Source organism: Geotrypetes seraphini, chromosome 13 (assembly GCF_902459505.1).
Source record: "Geotrypetes seraphini chromosome 13, aGeoSer1.1, whole genome shotgun sequence".
Taxonomy (NCBI): Eukaryota; Metazoa; Chordata; class Amphibia; order Gymnophiona; family Dermophiidae; genus Geotrypetes; species Geotrypetes seraphini.
In genome coordinates this window covers 18,007,363-18,029,441 of record NC_047096.1, presented here as the reverse complement: position 1 = coordinate 18,029,441, position 22,079 = coordinate 18,007,363, and the positions used below count along the sequence as shown (strand labels likewise).

The 22,079-nt window shown below is 43.2% G+C and overlaps 1 protein-coding gene across 1 annotated transcript; it reads right to left on the bottom strand.

Annotated features, from left to right (window-relative positions):
- Nucleotides 1–3,786: 3,786 nt before the first annotated feature.
- Nucleotides 3,787–20,488, bottom strand: SHISA4 (shisa family member 4). Its single transcript, XM_033918146.1, has 5 exons — nt 20,216–20,488; nt 16,242–16,413; nt 14,267–14,403; nt 11,503–11,745; nt 3,787–9,158 (listed from the first exon to the last, which is right to left on the bottom strand). The coding sequence occupies exons 1-5, from the start codon at nt 20,268–20,270 to the stop codon at nt 9,112–9,114; spliced, it is 654 nt and encodes a 217-aa protein (XP_033774037.1). The 5' UTR covers nt 20,271–20,488; the 3' UTR covers nt 3,787–9,111.
- Between the last annotated feature and the right edge of the window lie 1,591 nt (nt 20,489–22,079).

Genomic DNA, 22,079 nt, shown 5'->3' with positions numbered 1-22,079 from the left:
GTCACCAGGGGATTGGTTGGAGGGGAGTGTGGTAGTGGTTAGAGCTACAGCCTCAGCACCCTGAGGTTGGGTATTCAATTCCCATGCTGCTCCCTAAGACCCTGGCAAGTCACCTAATCCTCCACTGCCCCTACATTAGATAGATAGTGAACCCACCAGGACAGATAGGGAAACGCTTAAAGTACCTTTATGTAAACCGTTTAGGCTATAAGTGGTATATAAATACTAAAATAAATAAATATAGTGTATTTAGATTTTATTATTTTAGATTTATTAACTGCCTTTTTCTTGAAGAGATTCACTCAAAGCAGTTGGTTTTATGTTTATTTTCATTTATATACCACTCTTCGATTATAACATCAGTGCGGTGCACATCAATTAAAAAAGGAAAAGAACACCAAATAATCATGTTACAAAGATAAGAACAGAAAAAATCAATCATTTAGTTGCTGTATTAAGAGATACCTAATTGAAAGGTAAAACCAAATCATAAAAGAAATTAAAACATACTTAAACTAAAAAAAATAAATTAATAAGTAAGTTTTTAGCTTGGCTCTAAATGTAATATAAGTTTACACGTCATTGAATAGTAATTATACACTTCTCCCTTGGTATTCACGGGGGATAGGGGCAGAGCCAGATCGCAAAGTGTGAAAAACTGCCAATAACTTCTCGTCTGGCTCTAACTCACCCCCGTTTCCCATCCGCCTTCCCCCCGGCATCCCGGCCTTACCTGGTGGTCTAGCGGGCTTTCGGGGCAGGAGCGAACTTCCTACACTCCTGCCCCATGCAGATTGCCAATAGGAAATGATTGCCGTGAGTTCCCATAGTCTCTATTGGCGATCTACACGGGGCACAAGTGTAGGAAGTTCGCTCCTGCCCCGAAAGACCATCAGGTAAGGAGTGATCTGTGAAATGCTGAAGGCGGGAAGGTCCTAAACTATGCTTCCCCCCCCAAAAAAAAATAAAATTGTGGATAATCGAAACCACGAATAGGGAGGGGAAAGTGTAGACTCTTACCTGTTTTCTCTATCTGTCTCTGCAGGTCCACAATTTGACTGTGGTAACTGGCACAATGGAGTGTTAAGTGACTTGCAGAGAGTCACAAGGAGCAGGTTGGGATCAAACTCACAACCTCAGGGTGCTGAGGCAGCCCTAACCACTCGCAAAAGCCTTTGACACACAGATGTCTAATTAAATAACTGAGCACCCGCGGTATGGGCCCAAAGTGACAGACTGGGTTATGACCTGGTTGAATGGAAAGCGACAGCGGGTAGCAGTAAATGGAACTCACACGGAGGAAAGGGATGTTACCAGTGATGTGCCACAACAGGGGTGTCAAAGTCCCTCCTCGAGGGCCGCAATCCAGTCGGGTTTTCAGGATTTCCCCAATGAATATGCATGAGATCTACAAGGTTCAGTTCTTAGCCCTGTTCTCTTTAACATTTTTGTAAGCAATATTGCGTAAAAAAACAAACATCTGCAATAGAGCAGACACCCCCCCTCATGGTGTGAAGAACACGAGGAAGGATCTAGCAAAGCTTCAAGAATGGTCTGGAATTTGGTAGCTAAGATTTAATGCTAAGAAATGCAGGTTGTTGCATTTGGGCTGCAGAAATCCAAGGGAACGGTGCACAAAAGAGGAGTGGAACTTGTGTGTGATCATATGTAGTGATCTTTAAGAGGCCAAATAGGTAGAAAAGCAACAGCAAAAGCTAGGATGCCTGGTTGGCCAGTAGGAAAAAGGAGGTAATGATGTCCCTGTGTAAAACTCTGGCGATACCTCATTTAGAATATTGTGTACAGTTCTAGAGACCATACCTTCAAAAAGATATCAAAAGGATGGAGTCGGGCTAGAGGAATATGGAGTATGGGGCCAGACTTAAACATCTCAATATGTATACTTTGGAGGAAAGGTGGAAGAGGGGAAATATGAAAGAGACATTTAAATACCTGCGTGGCATAAATATGCATGAGGTGAGTCTCTTTGAATTGATGGGAAACCCCAGGGTGAGAGGGCATGCGATGAAGTTAAGAGGTAATTGGTTCAGGCGTAATCTAAAGAAATACTTTATTTACAGAAAGGGTGGTAGATGCGTGGAATAGTCTCCCAGTAGAGTTGGTGGAAACAAAGATTATGTCTGAATTCAAGAAAGTGTGGGACAGGCATATGGGAGAGGAGAAGATAGTGGATGATGCGGATGGGCAGATTGGATATGCCATTTGGCCTTTATGTGCCAAGAGAAAAAAAAATGGTACTGGAGGGGTTTCATTTTGGAATAAAATAAAACGAATGTCTACCCTTACCAATAAATGTAAGTTTAAGGAAAGAATAGAAGGTAGATATTTTCTAAAGTTTATGGTCTTACACCTAATGGCTTTGAGCAGGGGTCTCAAAGTCCCTCCTTGAGGGCCACAATCCAGTCGGGTTTTTCAGGATTTCCCCAATGAATATGCATGAGATCTATATGCATGCACTGCTTTCAATGCATATTCATTGGGGAAATCCTGAAAATCTGACTGGATTGAGGCCCTGAAGGAGGGACTTTGAGATCCCTGGCTTTGAGCAAGTCCTCGGGGTCACACCTAGCTAGTCAGGTTTTCAGGCTATCCCTAATGAATATGCATCAACAACACAATATAGGGCACAATTAATCTAACTGCCTCCAAAAGGTAATTTAATACATATAAAATGAGACAGAAGTTGTACAACAATGCTCTCTTTAATATAACTTTAATTATAACATAAATTGCATAAGATATGCATGAGATAAATTTGCATGCACTATGTTCCTCCAATGTATTCAATGTCCTGAAAATCTGACTGACTAGGCATGTCCCAAGGAGGATTGGGCTGAGAACCCCTATTCTGAGCTGAAGAGAAATGAGATTTTCATTTCCTGAAGGCTGGGTATTTCTTGGTTTGCTTCTATTCTCATACTGTTGGGTTCCTAGAAGTTTGTGTCTACTGTCCTGCTACTTCCATTTTTCTACCCTGAGCATGAGTGAAGTGGCAAACTGCTGAGTTCTTTTTCCCAGTCGCTGTTTCCCCTGTGATTGTTTTTGAAGTTACATGGATTTCTCTACACCCAGCCTTTCTTCTTTCTTTCCATCTCTTGGCCACTCTCCCATTATTAGGAACAGCAAAGGAATGAGACTCGGGCAAGCTCTGAGAAAAATGCCCAAATATAGACATTTTATGTGTGCCGGGAATTGGGCTCTGCCTTTCTCTGCTTCAGTCAATATCTGGGCTTTATTTCAGGAGCTAAAGACACACCAAATCCCTTCGTAAACACTTTTGAGTAGGACCATCTGCACACTTTGTGCATTATGTTCAGATTTATAATATAGGAGCTATTAATAGGATTGCGGGGTAATTGTGTGCAAGAACCTTCTTAGGAAATTCATGCATACTAATATAAAAATCCAGTGTAGTTCTGGGACTCTTTTTTACTGACCATTAGGCTACATCAGAAACCTGAAGCTGTCTTACAAGCTAATACAGGGGTAGGGAACTCCGGTCCTCGAGAGCCGTATTCCAGTCGAATTTTCAGGATTTTCCCAATGAATATGCATTGAAAGCAGCGCATGCAAATAGATATTATGCATATTCATTGGGGAAATCCTGAAAACCCAACTGGAATACAGCTCTCAAGGACCGGAGTTCCCTACCCCTGGGCTAATATATACTGTTTTATTTACATCTTTGGGGGGGGGGGGAGGGGGGTCAGTGACCATGGGAGAGTAAGAGGGGCTATGCCATCATGGCCCCCTTTTTGGCACTTATTCATTACTGAAACAGGCTGAGCCTCAAATGTCCAAGTTTAGCCCTGGACATTTTCTGCAGTGTTCTATGATTGCAGAAAAATGTCCAAATCATAAGTCTGCCCTAATCCTACCCAGACTAGAGAATGACATGCCCGCGGGAACTCATTTTCCCATCCCGTCGAGTTCTTTTCCTGTCCCATTCCTGCAAGCTCTGTCATCTGCACAAGCCTCAAACACTTTAAAATCATAAGCTTACAGGAATGTGACCGTGCCAAAACTCAAGGGGAGAAGATGGGGAAATTGAGTTCCTGCGGGGACGGTGAAAAATTTGTCCCTGTGTCATTCTCTAATTTAGACACATGGCAGACGGAGCATAGAAAACCATCTAAAAATGTGTTTTGAAAATGGCAATTTGGATGTTTTAAAAAAACAAAACTTCCAAATGTCACTTTATGCTATTTTTTTTTTTCTCTTTTGAAAATGAGCCCCATAATAGATAACAGCACATAAACACCTGTGCGGTCCATCCAGTCTTCCCAACAAGATTAACTTATAGCATATGATACAATGTGTTATAGTATAAACATACTTGATCTGTCCTTGCTATTTTCTTGGGTACAGATTATGGTAGTTTTTCTTGGATTGGCTTTTTAATTTCCAACTACTGAAGTTACAGTCAAACTTGTCTAGCCCATCCCGATGGGTCTAGCTGTAATTTAAATCCAGATTAGAGAAGTCTGCCAGTGCTGCCTTACTTCCAAATCACTGAAACTGCTGCCTAAGCATTGCTAAGTTGTGTTTTGATTCCATTCTTTTCCCATGTAGGAATCCTTATGGCAACTAGAATTCTTGAAAATAAAAACATTAATTTATTCAGAAAACAGCTTTCCGCACTTACCCGGTTTTGGAATTAAACTCTGCATAATTTGGCACTTCGTTTATAACACTGTGTGTAATTGTACTAACTTGCATATTTTAAAGAGGGACAAGCAAGAGGAGCCAAGCAGACAGCCTGGGACTGAACACAGAGGTAGGAAAATATTTTGTATTTATAACATATAAAAACCTAAAGAAGTTAATTCTGCTTTATTTTTGGTGCATTTTTTAAAATTTCTCTTCCAAATAATTTTTTTTTCCATGCATAACTCTATTACTACCCCCCCCCCCCCAAGCCATTTATCTAACATGGTAAACATGGTATGCTTAGAGCACTTTATAGATAACAGAATGCTACCCTCTGCAGGCAAACCTTTAATATTACACTGACTGCTAAATCAACAGGGTGCTCAATTATCTCATTACACCCATTATGTATCAGACCCCTCCCTTGCTACTAATCTCCTCATCTTCCTCTCCCTAACCATCTTAAGTCTCACTTGCTAACATCTCAGGTCTTATGATCATAACTCAGGAGTTGTCAGAGAAGCAGAATACACAATTTACAAGACTCACATTAACGCTAAGCCTTTTCCAGTTCCAGGGATGCTATACCTTTGCTCTTTGTGTGTAGAACCATTGGGGCTTCAGTCCTTGGCAAGATTAGACATCTCTGAGCATATGTAAGTTCAAACTAAGCTTATGTGATCAACATTTAGAGATCTCTGCTTTTTAGTGACTAAATTTCTTTTGATCTCTACATTCAAAATGTTATTTTTGGTCTTCTCCCTAACATTTCTTTGACTGGGTACCCACAATGAATATACATTAGATGTAAACTGCTCATGCATATTCATTGTGGATGTCCTAATACCCTGACTGATGGGTGTGTCTCAAGCACTGGGTTGAGAACCCCTGAGGCAAAGGGATATGAAGACCACCTAGTCCCCATCACTGCCACACTGGTATTTCTAGAACCACCCTTGCTTCAAATTCACCAATAAGAAAAAGTAACCACAACAAAGTCTCCAAGTTTTTTTAATTAGTTACTAATGCACAAGCAAAAAGAACAAAATTGTAGCACAGTCTGGTCAATACTGAAGAATCATTAAAGAAGACTCTTACAAATTAACTCAATCAGGGCATGCCCAAGACAGAAAGACACCCACTACAGCAGAGTTTGAAAAGTACACATTCACAGATCACAGTTTCCTCTTAATTGTTCCAAACACATTTCTCCATGAAGCATTTTCTGCATGCAAAACCTAAGATAAAATTGTGCTGCCAAATATATGTTTAGACCATGGGTTCTCAACTCAGTCTCGAGACATACCTTCAGGAAATCCATAATGAATATGCATGAGATAAATTTGCATACAATTTGCATGCACGTAAAAGAAAGATTAGGTTCTTACCTCGGTAATCATCTTTCTTGTAGATGTGTCTAATGGTGCTGACCACTAGGGTCTTGTATCTGAACTAGCAAGTTACTTGCAGAAAAATGTCAATCGTGTTTTCACTCTGCCTCCTCAGTTTGTATAAAAGCAATCAAGTAGCACTGTAATAAGACATTTAACAGGAAGGAGGAAAACAGGACAAATCTCCAACACTACTCACAACTAGGTGAGTTGGGGGAAGGTACCCTCTCTCATACTGGTGTGGTAAGTAACCATTCTGGCAGGGTAAGTTGCCACTCCATTTCTGAGTCAGAGGTAAGTACACACACTGCAGACAGTACTGTAGGAAACACACTAACTCAAACGGGAAAATCTCCACGGAGACCGGGAGAACGTAAGGTATGGAGGGCTATGTATGTTAATGCCCACAGTTTGGGCAATAAAATTCTGGAATTAGAGACGGAAGTGAGGAATGCAGACCTAGATGTAGTGGCAATATCTGAAACCTGGTTCACAGATTCCCATGGGTGGAATATGGCTCTACCAGGATATAACTTGCTCCGTCGAGACAGAGAGGACAAAACAGGGCTTAATGACTAGTTCAGATATAAGCCCCTAGCTTTCAGGACAACTAGACACTATCTTGTGCGCATTCGTTGCGGGTATCCTGACTGGCTAAGCCTGTGTGTCCTGAAGACCTCTGGTCTGGACAGGCCCAGGTGCATAGTCCAGGCAGAGCAGGGGCAGAGTTGCAATATACACATGCATTTTATAAAAATACGCAAGTACGCATATAGAAAATATGGAAAGTGGTGCGAGAACATTTGTGCACAACTGGGGAAAGTGCCGACAGTCTATTCTTTAAAGGCACATAAGCTTCTGTGTTACCTTTAAAAGAAACAGGCACTTTCTTGAACATCATCAAAAATGTATCCTTTTATAAAACTCACCCCAATGAACAAATAAATAAGCACATAGATACATAAATAAAATTAAGCACCTCAAAACTTCAATATAAATCTTTTGTTCTGACCTGTTTATTGTATTTTGATCCGGGGGAGGGGGTGGTCTTAGATCCAACAAACTATTCCAGAAATGAATTAAGTTTTGTGCAATAAAAAGTTAGCACGGATGGAGGGTCTCCGTTGGCGTTTATTTCAACTTAAGTGTGATTCTAATATTTTCATTTGCTTGAATTTGGGTTTAGAATGTACTGCTCAAAGCAGCAGATAGAATAAATTACAATTCTGTATTGAATTTAGACGGGGGAGGGGGGGGGGTAGATCTGTCATATTTGTCACCAAAGTACAATTTAAAATGAACAGCAAAAGGATTTAAGATGAATCAAATCTATGCTTATAATGGAAACTGGCAATCAACACTTAACCCCCCCCCTCCTTTTCCAAAAGTGTAGCATGATTTTTAAGCGCCAGCCACGGCGATAACAGCTCTGACGCTCACAGGAATTTTATGAGTGTTAACGCCGTTACCGCCGTGGCTGCTGCTAAAAATTGCGCTATGCTTTTGCAAAAGGGGGGGGTTGATTACTATGGTTTTACTGTCGTATTGATATTTTTCGTACAGCAGAAGCAAGAACGGGAACATGTCTCGCCCACGTCAGCCGTTGAAATCTTCTGACAAGGAGAAAGTGTCCATTTGTTGCACAAATGTGGTAGAGCTTTGTTCTTCCTGAAGTTCTCAGGATAGTAGAGCCGAGCCTTATTCAGGAAGCCCCCCCCCAAGAGGTACCACACACTTACTTTTGAAAAGAATCAGGTCATGTTGCTTAAAATTTCATTCCAAAATGTAACAGTCTATCCTTATGCATCATATCGGCCAATCATCCGATTACTGGTTAGTGTTGTTAGAATCTTTACTGACCATGCAGCACAAATTACAGGTGGTCTCGAGGAGAAAAAGAAAGAGAGAGAGAGAGAGAAGTATCATGGGATATGTAGCTTCCTCCAATCTTGGTCAAAAGAAATAGCCCCTGGTGTGGTAACTCCAGGACGGTAAGCAGTAAAGACTTCCAACAATCACCAGTATGGCAACCAGAATAAATTCTCATATAGTCAGCAGGGCGCTGTGCTTTTTGTCCAATAAGATTTATTACCCTTGATGCAAGCAGATGCCACAACTTGTCCACGGTTGGGGGTTAATAATTGTATCCTGGTTGCCGTACTGGTGATTGTCGGCGTCTTTCCCCTGCCTCTTTTGACATTTCTCCCTCGAACCTTGGTTACAGGAATTACAATTGTATATTATTATTATAATAAAGATGCCAGATCCTGCATGATGTTCTACTGAAGGTGGTGGAGCAGAAAGGACAAAGCCTCTCCCCCCCCCCCCTTTCGACTGTCCTAAATCAGAAATGATCACACCCACCCCGGCTAGCACCTGGGATATAGTCTCAGCGGCATGGACAGAAAAACCACACAGATTGGAGGGATCTATGTGGTGGCGGGGGGTGTTTTGTAACTTAATCATTAGAGCAGCAGGCTACGAACCAGGGGAACCTGATTCAAATCCCACCACAGCATCTTGTAATCTTAAGCAGGTCACTTAACCCTCCATTGCTTCAGGATGTGAACCCTTTGGGAACAAAAAAAAATACCACTGTACCCAACTGTACACCACTTCACTAGCTTTCAGGCAGCATGTAAGAAAAATAAATTAATAAGTTAACATTTCTTTTATAATGTAGAATTGTTCTACCAGTGTTTCTTAGTAAGCTATAAAGATCCATTATCAGGGCTGACATCCCCCCCCCCCCCCTTACACACACACACTTTATAACATTGCCCTTGTCTAAGCCTAGAACCCAACAATATATCGAAGACTGCTGCACCATCTTAGACAGATCAGTCCTGCAGTAGTAGGAAAGCTGGAGAAAGAGAAGCTTTTAGTCTGAGGGTGAGGACAACTGACCCTTAACGCCTGCCAGCCAAGGTTGGACAATTCTCCGTCTCCATCCTGCACATGGGCAGCTTCGGGCAAATCAAGTCATAGACAATGCACCAAAGAAGCGGATTCGGCTGTATGGCCCAGGACACACATGCTGCCATCTCTCTCATTGGCCGGGATACATGGACTGTGGTGGGATGTAAGGAGATGGAGCTGTGGAGAAAAAAAAAGAACACATTGGAATAATCAAGTCAGCAGGCAAGAGGGAGTTGAAACTGGGTACCACAATGCTCTTTCCTTAACTCAGAGTGCAAAAAGGCTACTGAAAAGCTAGGCCACATGACCTTCACCCTCTCCAAATAGTTATATTTCTAAGAGATATTGTGCATATGAATTCAAACTTCTAAGCAGTCATTTTCCTCTCTGCCAATAAGAGAGAGATTCACCTTTGCTCCAGAAACCAGCAGTCAGATCTCCTGACTGTGACATCACTGTTTTGGGACTTTTCAGAACAGTACAATACATGATAAGAGGTCCTCCTAAGAAGTACTAGCAAAGGACAGTGTAACTCAGGAAGGTGGGGGCTTGCTCTCTGACGCTATAAGCCTTAGTATTGGGAATGCATCTGTCAGGGAAATATAGAAAGGTCAGTTTTGGCACCAGGTGATGTCACGCTTCAGTATGGCTCCATGATAAGTGTATACACCATATAGCCGATGAATGTGATGTAATCTGTAACTAGGTGGTACCCTAGGCTACTCTAAATATTATGCCAATGGGTATAACGGGAAGAGAAGAGAGGAGTCAGACCCACAAGAACATCAGATTGCTATTTTTATGTATGTTATCCTTATAGCCAATATGCTGTACTTTGCTTTTTCATGTCAGTTGCCTTTTGCTTAATGCTAATAAACCTATCTTATTGTAACTGTCACTGTCACGAGGTCTTTATTATGGGCTGATAAGATCTGCAGCCAATCTTATCACACACCCCCCCCCCCCCCCCAGTATCTCTTTAAATCTTCGCCAATGCGAGCAGTTTCTCCGGCCTGTTGCTTGCGGCGGAGCTGGCTTTCCCCTCCGACGTTATTTCCTGGCTCTGCATCCAGGAAGTGATTTCAGAGGGGAACCAGGCTGGAGAAGTTGCTTATTCTGGTGAAGATTTAAAGAGGGACTGGGGGGGAGGGAGGGAGGATGTGTGGGCAGGCCCCCCACCAAGATGGTGCCTGGAGCGGACTCCCCACCTTACTAGTCCACTGCCTCATCTCCTTCCTGCCACTAAGGAGTGAGGGAGTGGCGGACCTGGAAGTGGCTGCTGCAGGGTGTGGGGAGGATGTGGCGTGGAGGGGCAGAGAGGTGCCAGCGCCCCCCAAGATGGTGCCCGGAGAAAAAAAAGAAACCAACCAGACCAAGGAGGGGGAGGGAGAGCGCCAGATGCCGTTCCTACCAAGCTACTGGAATCGACTCCCTCACAGTATCCAGTTCCCTATCATCTCTATGCATAAACCTGTGAGCTAGATCCCAAGGCATTATCATCACACAGTGACATGAGCAGGCATGCATCCAGTTCAAGAGTGGATGCTCTAGCTGAGAAACTTATGTCAGAATGTTATCGGCAGTGGAATGAACAGCGGGGGCATCAGGTCTGCTTTCCAAAGAAAGAGGAAAAATAGGCAGCCATAGACAAATGAAGTGACTTATTCAAGGTTAAAAAGGGTCAGCAGCATAACAGGAATTAGATCCCAGTCAGTGGACACAAACACGCGCAAACTAGTGAACGCCTCCTCAGCTGTGAATACTGAACAAATGCATCTATTCTTCAACCCCCAGCTCTCAGACCAGAGACCAACTTTGAATGTCAGTACACAATACAAAGTGGGAAGCTGGTAACTGATATGGCCTGGGCTAGAACAGAAGAGAGAGAACAACAGAAATATTGTTAAGCCGGAAGCAGAAGGATTCCAGGGACAGCCCACGTCCAGCCTCTCGCGTGATCATAGCTGCTCTGTCTTGTTGCAACCCCATGCAACCTGGTCCTCCTAGCCCAGGGATTGGCTACCTCGGTCCTCAAGAGCCACAACCCAGTTGGGTTTTCAGGATTTCCCCAATGCATAAGACCTATTTGCTAACCACGGAGGTCGTATACGCAAATGAAATAGATCTCGTGCACATTCATTAAGTAAATCCTGAAAACCCAACTGGTTTGCGGCCCTCGAGAACCAAGGTTGCCCACCCCTGCTCTAGCCTTTGCTGATGGAGGACTGCCCTCATGATTAACCCTCTGCAGCCTGGTCTCCAGGCTAATCTCTCCCACAGCATCCAGATGCCAGGAGATCCACAGCAGTAACTGATGAAGGACAAACGAGAGACAGCAGGACTGCTGCTTCTTGGTAGGGCATAGAAACATAGAAGATGACGGCAGATAAGGGCCTTAGCCCATCAGGTCTGCCCACTCTACTGACCCACCCCCAATGCTTAGCAAATCAGCTACTACTGAGCAAGGCCCTCTGTCTAATATATAGGTCTCAGTTCATTAACGGGTATTCTTTCCCCTTACCTGTTGGATTACCTATAGGAGGACCAGGTGGATACATAGGATACGGTACAGAAGGAGCATGAGGGGGTGGGTATCCTTCCGCTGCTCCCATCGGGTTGTATGCAGGAGGACCAGGTGAATACATGGACACGGGAGCATAGCCTGGGTAGGGAGGTGCTGGCCCAGGTTTAGATTCTATTGGATACCCTGGCTGATAAGGGTAGGAGGGTTCAACTGGATAACCCATCATCTGTATTTCTTGGCCTGTAGAGGAGACAAATACAGAGAAATAATAACAATTCTTAACAAAAAGAGACAGATTATACATAGAGGACTTAATTCTGTAAATGGTGCCATAAAACGCTAAGTGTTATTCTATAAACATTACTCCGAGTTGGGCACCATTTACAGACTTTTTGGGTACGAGGACTGCGCCAAACAAAGTCTACTAACTTGATACCGTATTGTATAATATTTTAACACTAATTGGTTTTGTTTCTTTTAATGATTTCTCTTTTATTATTGCTGTACACCGCTTAGAAATTTGAATAAGCGGTATCAAAATTTTTTTAATAAACTTGAAACACTGAACCCCGGTGTAAATCCTCGCACCTAAAATGAGGCACAGAGCCCCCCAATTCTATAATACTGTGCCACAAACCCTAGAAACACTCGACCCACCCATGAGGCACGCCCTCTTTTCGGAACCATACTGTGAGAGGACTTCCGGAAACAGAGAGATCTTCGCTGGTAAGACCTAGCTGGGAAAATGCTTGCAAACTTGGGGAAAGGGAGACGAAGACCATTTAAAGGTGTTATTTAAAATTTCCTCTAGTATCAGTATAAAGCACAGCCAATAGGCACAGGAAGCCTCCGTTTAGAGTAGACTTTAATTCTCTCCTGCCCACCCCTGGCCTGATCTCTGACTTGGTTTGGTTTATTTATAATCCGCCTTATACAAGGCGAAGCACATCAACATTCATAAATATACATAAACAACATTGCAATTATTTTACAAAAATAAAAAAATGGCACCACCAAATTACATAATCAGACTGACATATCACCATTAAACATCGTCAAAGCACCCTGCCATCACAAAAGGATCAATTCAATGAGCATAACATGTAGTAGTCATAACAAAGCTGATGAAGTCATACTGTGTATTTCATATAAATGACATAAGAATTTGCCTCCGCTGGGTCACACCAGAGGTCCATCGTGCCCAGCAGTCTGCACCCGCGGCGGCCCATCAGGTGCATGACCTGTCATGTTATCTTGATTTAGCCCTATAGCCCCCTTGTTTTTATCTTTACTCTTTCCATACTCTTATCTACCCCTATCTGTAACAATTTCTTGAAAGCCTGCAAACTACATGAAAAACACCTTTTCTCTCACTGTCTGCAGACTTAACTCCTTTCTATACGGCAGGGATCTCAAAGTCCTTCCTTGAGGGCCGCAATCCAGTCGGGTATAAGGAAACAACCTTCCATATATTCAAAGGTACGAAATTAAACCCAAAAACCAAATATACTGGTTTGTATAGTTAGTCCTCAATTAAGGGGGGAGAAAGCTGTGAATTCAGTGAACTTTACTAATTGAAATATACAAAGGAAAATAAAGAAGTGGCTGATTTTAAATTGCAATCAAGCTCCTATTAGAAGCCAGTGCAAATATTTGTAGTCGTCTATGAGCTTCTTGCCTAGAGAATATTACGAAAGTCCAGCTGAGAAACTATAAGCCTGTACTATTATTACAAAGTGCTCAAAATGAAAACAATTATGAAGACAAAGTTGTCAGAATCTCTAAAATGCTTTTGTGGTCAAACTTGTTATTGGAGCTTCCGGCGTTACCAATGGTTCTCATATAAACATCCCAAACCTTTAATATTTTCTCAGAAGGAATGTCCACATTTTTCCCCATCAAATAAATCACATGGTATATTTTAAGAATATAAGAATAGCCTTACTGGGTCAGACCAATGGTCCATCAAGTCCAGTAGCCCGTTCTCACGTGGCCAATCCAGGTCACCAGTACCTGGCCAAAACCAAAGGAGTAGCAATATTCCATGCTACTGATCCAGGGCAAGCAGTGGCTTCCCCCATGTCTTTCTCAATAACCAACCATGGACTTTTCCTCCAGGAAATTGTCCAAACTTTTCTTAAAACCAGCTACACTATCCGCTCTTACCACAACCTCTGGCAACGCATTCCAGAGCTTAACTATTCTCCGAGTTAAAATTTTTTTCCTCCTATTGGTTTTAAGAGTATTTCCCTGTAACTTCATCGAGTGCCCCCTAGTCTTTGTAATTTTTGATGGAGTAAAAAATCAATCCACTTATACCCGTTCTACTCCACGCAGGATTTTGTAGACTTCAATCCTATCTCCCCTCAGCCGTCTCTTTTCCAAGCTGAAGAGCCCTAACCTTTTTAGTCTTTCCTCATACGAGAGGAGTTCCATCCCCTTTATCACCTTGTTCAAAGAAGAGTGACCCTTTTCTAGCGCCGCTATATCTTTCTTGAGATAAGGAGACCAGAACTGAAAGCAATACTCCAGAAGAGGTCGCACCGTGGAGCGATACAGGGGCATTATAACATTCTTGGTCTTGTTAACCATCCTTTATAAATAATTCCTAGCATCCTGTTTGCTTTTTTGGCCGCCACCACACCTTGAATGGAAGGTTTCATCGTATTGCCAAAGCATCTTAATTTTTTCTCTGTTTAGTGTCAGGAAAGCTGGACAAGGAGCGGTCACTAGCAACGCTGCGGAAGAGGAGTTCTCTTACCCTGGTGCTGGGTGCTCCTTTGCTGATGCCGCCTCTGGTACAGGTAACAGCAGGAACACATGAAGCAGCAGATGGCAGTGGCAATTACAGCAATGAAGAGCAACACGGCGGAAGCGACCCCAGCGATCATCTTTGGGCTGAGGAAATAGAGAGAGTCGGAATTATTTGCTGAAAGTAAAAGGACAGCCAGCCAGTCGGCCCATTAGCTACACGCATTCTAGATTTCATGATTAAATTAAATTGTCTTTTTTCTTTGCCATAGACTGTAGAAGTCCACCTGGTACTGTCCTTAGGTTCCAACTAGTAGAGTTGCCATCAAAGCTCACGCCAGCCTAGCCAACCATCTCGTCGTTTGCGGGATACAGACCACAAGTCTGCCCAGCACCATCCTCATGTTCCAAATTACTGGAGCTCCCATCAAAGCCCCCTCCCCAGTCCATTCTAACTGAATTGCCATATACAGGACACAGGCTGTGCAAGTCTGCCCAGTACCAGCATTTAGTGCTTCAATTTATACCCTTCATTTTCTATTATACCTACTCAAAATTGCCATTACATTATGCCTTTGTATAGATCCATGGTGAGGCCCCACCTGGAATACTGTGTGCAATTCTGGAGGCCACATTATCGTAAGGATGTGCTGAGACTGGAGTTGGTTCAAAGAATGACCACCCGGATGGTCTCGGGACTTAAGGATCTCCCGTACGAAGAACGATTAGACAAACTACAGCTATACTCGCTCAAGGAGCACAGAGAGGGGGGGACATGTTTGAGACGTTCAAGTATCTCACGGGCTGCATCGAAGCGGAGGAAGATATCTTCTTTTTCAAGGGACCCACAGCAACAAGAGGTCATCCGTGGAAAATCAGGGGCGGGAAACTACGAGGTGACACCAGGAAATTCTTTTTCACTGAAAGGGTGGTTGATCGCTGGAATAGTCTTCCACTGCAGGTGATTGAGACCAGCAGCGTGCCTGATTTTAAGGCCAAATGGGATCGGCACATGGGATCTATTCACAAGGCAAAGGTAGGGGAGGGTCATTAGGGTGGGCAGACTAGATGGGCCGTGGCCCTTATCTGCCTTCTGTTTCTATGTTTCTATGAGATAGATTTGCATCTCAAGGAGGCAGTGCATGCAAATCCATCTCATACATATTCATTGTGGATATCCTGAAAACCTGACCTGGCTCCATCTCGCGAGGACCGGAATTGCCTACCCCTGTTATGAGTGATAGGAGGAGGTTCATGGGGGAGTTATTTATGATAATTTATGGAGATTAGAATTATAAAGTATTAATCAAAAGCAAAATATGATAATAAATAAGTAAAAAAGGAAAATTATAATTAGTCTGTTGATTAAAGTATTAATTGAAGTGTTTCAGAGAATAGCTTCAACAAGAATAGTATAATAAATATGGATGAGATAAATTTGCATACAATGGATATAGCGTATCTATTATGTTCATATTCATTACGGATATTCTGAAAACCCAACTCATTTGTGACTCTCGAGAACAGGAAGCAAATATTGCTAACCTAGGGCTCCTTTTACAAAGGTGCGCTAGCGTTTTTAGTGTACGCACCGGATAGTATGCGCTAGACGAAAAACTACCACCTGCTCAAGAGGAGGCAGTAGCAGCAAGCGCACGTAGCATTTTAGCATGTGCTATTCCGCATGTTAAGGCCCTAACGCACCTTTGTAAAAGGAGCCCCTAGTTATTCTAGTTAAATTTCGCTGAAATTACGCTGAAAACCCAAATGCCTGGGGATTCCCCAGTGGCAGATTTAGGAACCGCTCCAGGGACTACACACATTTTTTTATATTAATCAGGATTATCTACATTAATCTCCATTAGCCAGAGAGTTTTTGTCATTATTGCAACAGTATTAATATCAAATTGGTTAGAAAGATTTTTGACCCGTTAAGGAGGGGAGCTGCAAAAAATTATCCAGATAGTGGCATTTGGGTTGCTCACCTGAAAGCTACACAATGCTTTTGCTGTCGCTCTGTGATGAGGTTCATGCGATCTATGCAGCAGTAACGCTGGAAACAGTTGCCGCAGCAGAAGGAAAAAAATTTGCAGTCAAAGCCTGACTGCCACTTTCCATCCTTGTCCAGGTACCCAAGACAATCCTCATCTGCGGCCACTAGAGGGCAACAGGAATAACAAAACATTTAAAAACAGAAACATGATTCCATGATTAGACCAGTCAGGTTTTCTAAATATTCTCGATGAATATGCATGAGATATATTTGCATATAACGGAGGCAAAATTTGTCTCTTTGAAAACCTGAGGGGCTAGGTGTGTTCCGAGGACTGGGTTCAGAACCCCTGCTCTTGCGACATTTGGTCAGTAACAGTACAAAACCATCAACACATTCATGAAAGAAATGATGTTAAAAAAAAGATTAAACATCACATCATCAAAAGAAGGAAATTCCACAATAAAGCAATATACTTATTTTAGGGTTACCAGATGCCAAGATTTACCCGGACATGTCCTCTTTTTAGAGGACATGACCAGGCGTCCATCCGGGTTTTCAAAAGCTTCCACTTCATGACCCGACACAGTCCCAAGGGCAAAAACAGGTTGAGGGGGGCGGGGTGGAACTGGGCAGCCATGAGGGTGGGGCTTTGGGTCTGGATTTTACAGGAGTAAAATCTGGTAACCCTAATAAGCTTGGAATCCGGACCCTAGAGAATTCTAAGAATGAAAGCTAAAGTGAATGTTGTGGGGGTGGGGTGGGGGGGGGCTGTGGTGTTCAACACTTAATGGATCTGAAAGTGCTGACCACCCCCCCCCCTCCCTCTGGAACGCTCTTCCGGAGGCTGTTGTAGGGGAAAACACCCTCCAGGGATTCAAGACAAAGTTAGACAAGTTCCTGCTGAACTGAACATACGCAGGTAAGGCTAGACTCAATCAGGGCACTGGTCTTTGACCCAAGGGCCGCCGCGGAAGCGGACTGCTGGACACGATGGACCACTGGTCTGACCCAGCAGTGGCAATTTTTGTGTTCTTAAGGCTGCAGTGAATGCTGGGGCCTGTGGTTTTCATCCCTGGATGAAGCTGTGAGCCCTAAACATTCCTAACCCCCCCCCCCAACCCCTCCGGATCATTTCCTAGGAAGGCTGCTGTGTCCTGAGTCCAGAATTGGTGCTGAAAGAGGACCTGCTGAGGAGAGGAAAACTTCATTTGGAGTAGCTTACCTGTTGGAATTGTATTCAAAAGTAGGAAAAAGGAAACTTGGGGTTAATAGGTAATTTCATAGTCTTCTTTTTAAAGTACTCTGCTTTTCTAGCAAAATCATTTTAGAAAATGTAGTCTTTGAAGTCTCCCTTAGGGTTTTATATAAATTAAAGTGAATCTTAGGTCAAAGAGGGAAAAAGCTACCGATGAGTAATAGGAGAAGAGAGATTCAAGCACAGGTCTTTTGTGTCGGCCACAGAGCTAGACAGTAGATGCCTCAGTCTCTCTTACAATTCAATTCAAACTTGTTGAGCTCAGATCTCAGATCTATATTTAGCAAATGATGAAGGAAGTTTTGAGAAGCTGCAATTACTACTTTATTTATAAGTAATGAAAGACTTTTTAGAGGGGGGTTTGATTTGAGGCAGTCTTGAATAGGCAGGTTTAGCACAGATATTATTAACGTAAAACATAGTAACATAGTAACATAGTAGATGACGGCAGATAAAGACCCGAATGGTCCATCCATTCTGCCCAACCTGATTCAATTTAAATTTTTTTTTTTTTTTTCTTCTTAGCTATTTCTGGGCGAGAATCCAAAGCTTTACCCGGTACTGTGCTTGGGTTCCAACTGCCGAAATCTCTGTTAAGACTTACTCCAGCCCATCTACACCCTCCCAGCCATATAAGCCCTCCCCTGCCCATCCTCCTCCAAACGGCCATGCACAGACACAGACCGTACAAGTCTGCCCAGTAACTGGCCTTAGTTCAATATTTAATATTATTTTCTGATTCTAAATCTTCTGTGTATTACCCTGCACCAGAGAATAAAATGGTGGTCGTTTTCCATGGCATCCCATGTCAGTTTATTGCGGGAATGGGAGCAAGGCCTTCTACCACCCCGCAGGAGCGCTAAAAAGCCTTCCTCCCACAGCAAAAAAAAAAGAAAAAAAGTTTGCACCAGGGTCAGATTTACAGATAGGGATAATGATAGTGGCACCACCACTTCAGCCTCTCCTCCCCCTCTGCTGCTTCGGGTAAGTGAGGGGGTGTCAGGACCAGCTCTGCTGCTTTGGGTGAGGGAGGGAGGGGGGTGTTGTTAGGACCGGCTTCCTTCTGCTTTGGGGGGCTGAAGGGAGGAAGTTGTTGGGTCAGGAGCATGACTACGGAGGTTGTCTGAGGAGTGCGGGAGACATTCTTTTTTTTTTGACGGTTAGTTGAATACCGGTTAACTGGGATTCTACTGTAACATAATAAATGACGGCAGATAAAAACCAGTGTGGTCCATCCAGTCTGCCCAGCAGTCACATTTATTATTAAGACAGTTACATAGTAACATAGTAAATGATAGCAGATAAAAGACCTGAACGGTCCATCCAGTCTGCCCAGTCACACTCATCGTACATTCCTCTTTAAATGGTTTAAATCATTATGACCCCCCCCCCCCCCACACCTTAAACTTCCAAGAACAATCCTATAAAATACACAATTGGACACCATGAAGCCAACAGTCAAAAGATTTGTCTAGTTAAACCTCAACACTGAATGGACCAGTCTCAGATTTTGAATTTTCTACCCCACCCCACCGTTTATCTGAACTGGCTGTCTGTGGAAAAGCTAAGGAGGAGTCAGGAGTGCAAGGCAAAATACCCGTCAGTTTTCAGCACTTTTCAGTTAAAGATAACTAGTTAGGTATGGTTGAGATGAACATCTTTGGTTAACTTTAGAGCAGATATCTTGTCAACCAGAGCATTAGCTTAAAGAAAAGTTGAACTATCTTTTTTCACAGTTAAACATCCAGTTAACTTTAAATAATTATGGATCCAAATTATTTAAAATGCATCTGGCTGTATACACACACACACACAAAAAAAAAAAATACAAATATGCTTCAGAAATTGGCAGGGTCTATGACTCTGGGAGTAAGACAAAAAAAAAAAATTGTTTTCAAGAAAAGTAAAAGCTTGTAAATTTCCAAGCTCTCGCCTGGGTAAGTTTTTACTGACTTGTTCTGGGAAGGCTGGTATAAAGTCATGATGATTATTGAAGTTAAGTAACAAAAATCAAAGGTGCGGGGGTGGGGAGGAAAGGTAGCAGTCAATATGCCAAAAGCCTATCATTAAATATGGCCCTGACTGCAGCCAGCCTTTGTGATCCTTCCAGCTATTATTTTCTATTATCTGGAAATATGGGGTTTAGTTATGTATCAGTAGCACTTAAGCAGGCAGTGCCACTGAGCATCATACAAATTGCCCCAGTACTCTCCTTTTACTGCTGGAGTGGTAGGGGGGGGGGCGAGGGGGGCAGTCTAGGTAAAGCCAGAACATCAAGTCACAGGAGACTTTCAGTCCACTAACTGGGGCACGTGCCCATATAAAGTTAGGACAGCAAGAAGGATGCCCTAATTCTATATGGGCATTGGTACCCAGATAGTTTCCAGCACCCACTAAAGACCTGGATATTCAATACCGATGCCCAGACTAGGCCTGGTCTTCAATATACCTTGTGCTCTGCGGTCAGCACCTCTACTGACTGTTATGGGCTTGTCATTAGCACAGTGGTCTTTGCTGATCTGTCAAATTTGGTAACGCTTTCTGAATGTGCCTATTTAAGTGCATGATCTGGTTTCATAAATGTAGGGACTGGTGCTCAATTATTATTTGTAATATGATTTGGGGGTCTGTTTTGCTATTTTTTTTAAATGAAGTTTGTCCTCATCTGCTCGTGCACGTCGGTGGCCAGCACAGCCCCAGGCTCTTACCGTACGCTGACAAGGCGCAGAGCAGGATCCCCGCCGCGGCCACTGACTCCCGCATTTTCCTGAAAGGCCTTGGAAACCCGCGAGGCCGAAAGGAGGAAGAAACGCCGAGGATGCAAAAGGCCGAACACTAGTAGCCCCAGCAGCGGTTGCAGTCGCCTCCTCCAGGGCCGGACGCCATTGGGAAGACAGGTGCAGCGACTCGGAGCTCCTTCTTCCACCTCTCCTCCGGGCTCACATGACCCCTCCCCCCTCCTCGCAGTGGTGTTTCTCTTAAAAGAGTCCCCCCGACCACCACCTTCTTGGTTCTGGTTGCCAAGGGCTTGTTATGCGGTGGCACCGCCTCGCCCGGGCAGCTTCAGCGATCCTGCTTTACTCTCGGGAAGAAATCAAGCGGCTTTGGGTCGCTCCAGCTAGAGAATGACACAGGGACAAATATGGAAGCTCTGCCTTAATGCACAAGCCTCAAACACTTATGATTTTAAAGTATTTGAGGCTTGTGCAGATGAGGACAGAGCTTAGGCATTGGCGGAATGAGGCATTATGACATCACAATCGGAGCTCTAGAATGTTGCTACTTATGATTTTAAAGTGTTTGAGGCTTGTGCAGAGGAGGACAGAGCTTAGGCATTGGTGGAATGAGGCATTATGACATCACAATCTGAGCTCTAGAATGTTGCTCCTTATGATTTTAAAGTGTTTTGAGGCTTGTGCAGATGAGGACAGAGCATAGGCATTGGTGGAATGAGGCATTATGATATCACAATCTGAGCTCTAGAATGTTGTCACTTATGATTTTAAAGTGTTTGAGGCTTGTGCAGATGAGGGCAGAGCATAGGCATTGGCGGAATGAGGCATTATGACATCACAATCGGAGCTCTAGAATGTTGCTACTTATGATTTTAAAGTGTTTGAGGCTTGTGCAGAGGAGGACAGAGCTTAGGCATTGGTGGAATGAGGCATTATGACATCACAATCTGAGCTCTAGAATGTTGCTCCTTATGATTTTAAAGTGTTTTGAGGCTTGTGCAGATGAGGACAGAGCATAGGCATTGGTGGAATGAGGCATTATGATATCACAATCTGAGCTCTAGAATGTTGTCACTTATGATTTTAAAGTGTTTGAGGCTTGTGCAGATGAGGGCAGAGCATAGGCATTGGTGGAATGAGGCATTATGACATCACAATCTGAGCTCTAGAATGTTGCTACTTAGGATTTTAAAGTGTTTGAGGCTTGTGCAGATGAGGACAGAGCTTAGGCATTGGTGGAATGAGGCATTATGACATCACAATCTGAGCTCTAGAATGTTGCTCCTTAAGATTTTAAAGTGTTTTGAGGCTTGTGCAGATGAGGACAGAGCATAGGCATTGGTGGAATGAGGCATTATGACATCACAATCTGAGCTCTAGAATGTTGTCACTTATGATTTTAAAGTGTTTGAGGCTTGTGCAGATGAGGGCTGAGCATAGGCATTGGTGGAATGAGGCATTATGACATCACAATCTGAGCTCTAGAATGTTGCTACTTATGATTTTAAAGTGTTTGAGGTTTGTGCAGATGAGGACGGAGCTTAGGCATTGGTGGAATGAGGCATTATGACATCACAATCGGAGCTCTAGAATGTTGCTACTTAGGATTTTAAAGTGTTTGAGGCTTGTGCAGATGAGGACAGAGCTTAGGCATTGGTGGAATGAGGCATTATGACATCACAATCTGAGCTCTAGAATGTTGCTCCTTATGATTTTAAAGTGTTTTGAGGCTTGTGCAGATGAGGACAGAGCATAGGCATTGGTGGAATGAGGCATTATGATATCACAATCTGAGCTCTAGAATGTTGTCACTTATGATTTTAAAGTGTTTGAGGCT

Bases quoted from the DNA above. Each gene is read 5' to 3' on its own strand.
- SHISA4 (XM_033918146.1), bottom strand. From the start codon at position 20,270: ATGCGGGAGTCAGTGGCCGCGGCGGGGATCCTGCTCTGCGCCTTGTCA. The intron at 11,746-14,266 runs GTAAGAGAACTC...TCTCCTCTACAG, and splicing joins AAGGAGCACCCAGCACCAGG to GCCAAGAAATACAGATGATG. The intron at 9,159-11,502 runs GTAAGGGGAAAG...TTTTCTCCACAG, and splicing joins TCCTATAGGTAATCCAACAG to CTCCATCTCCTTACATCCCA.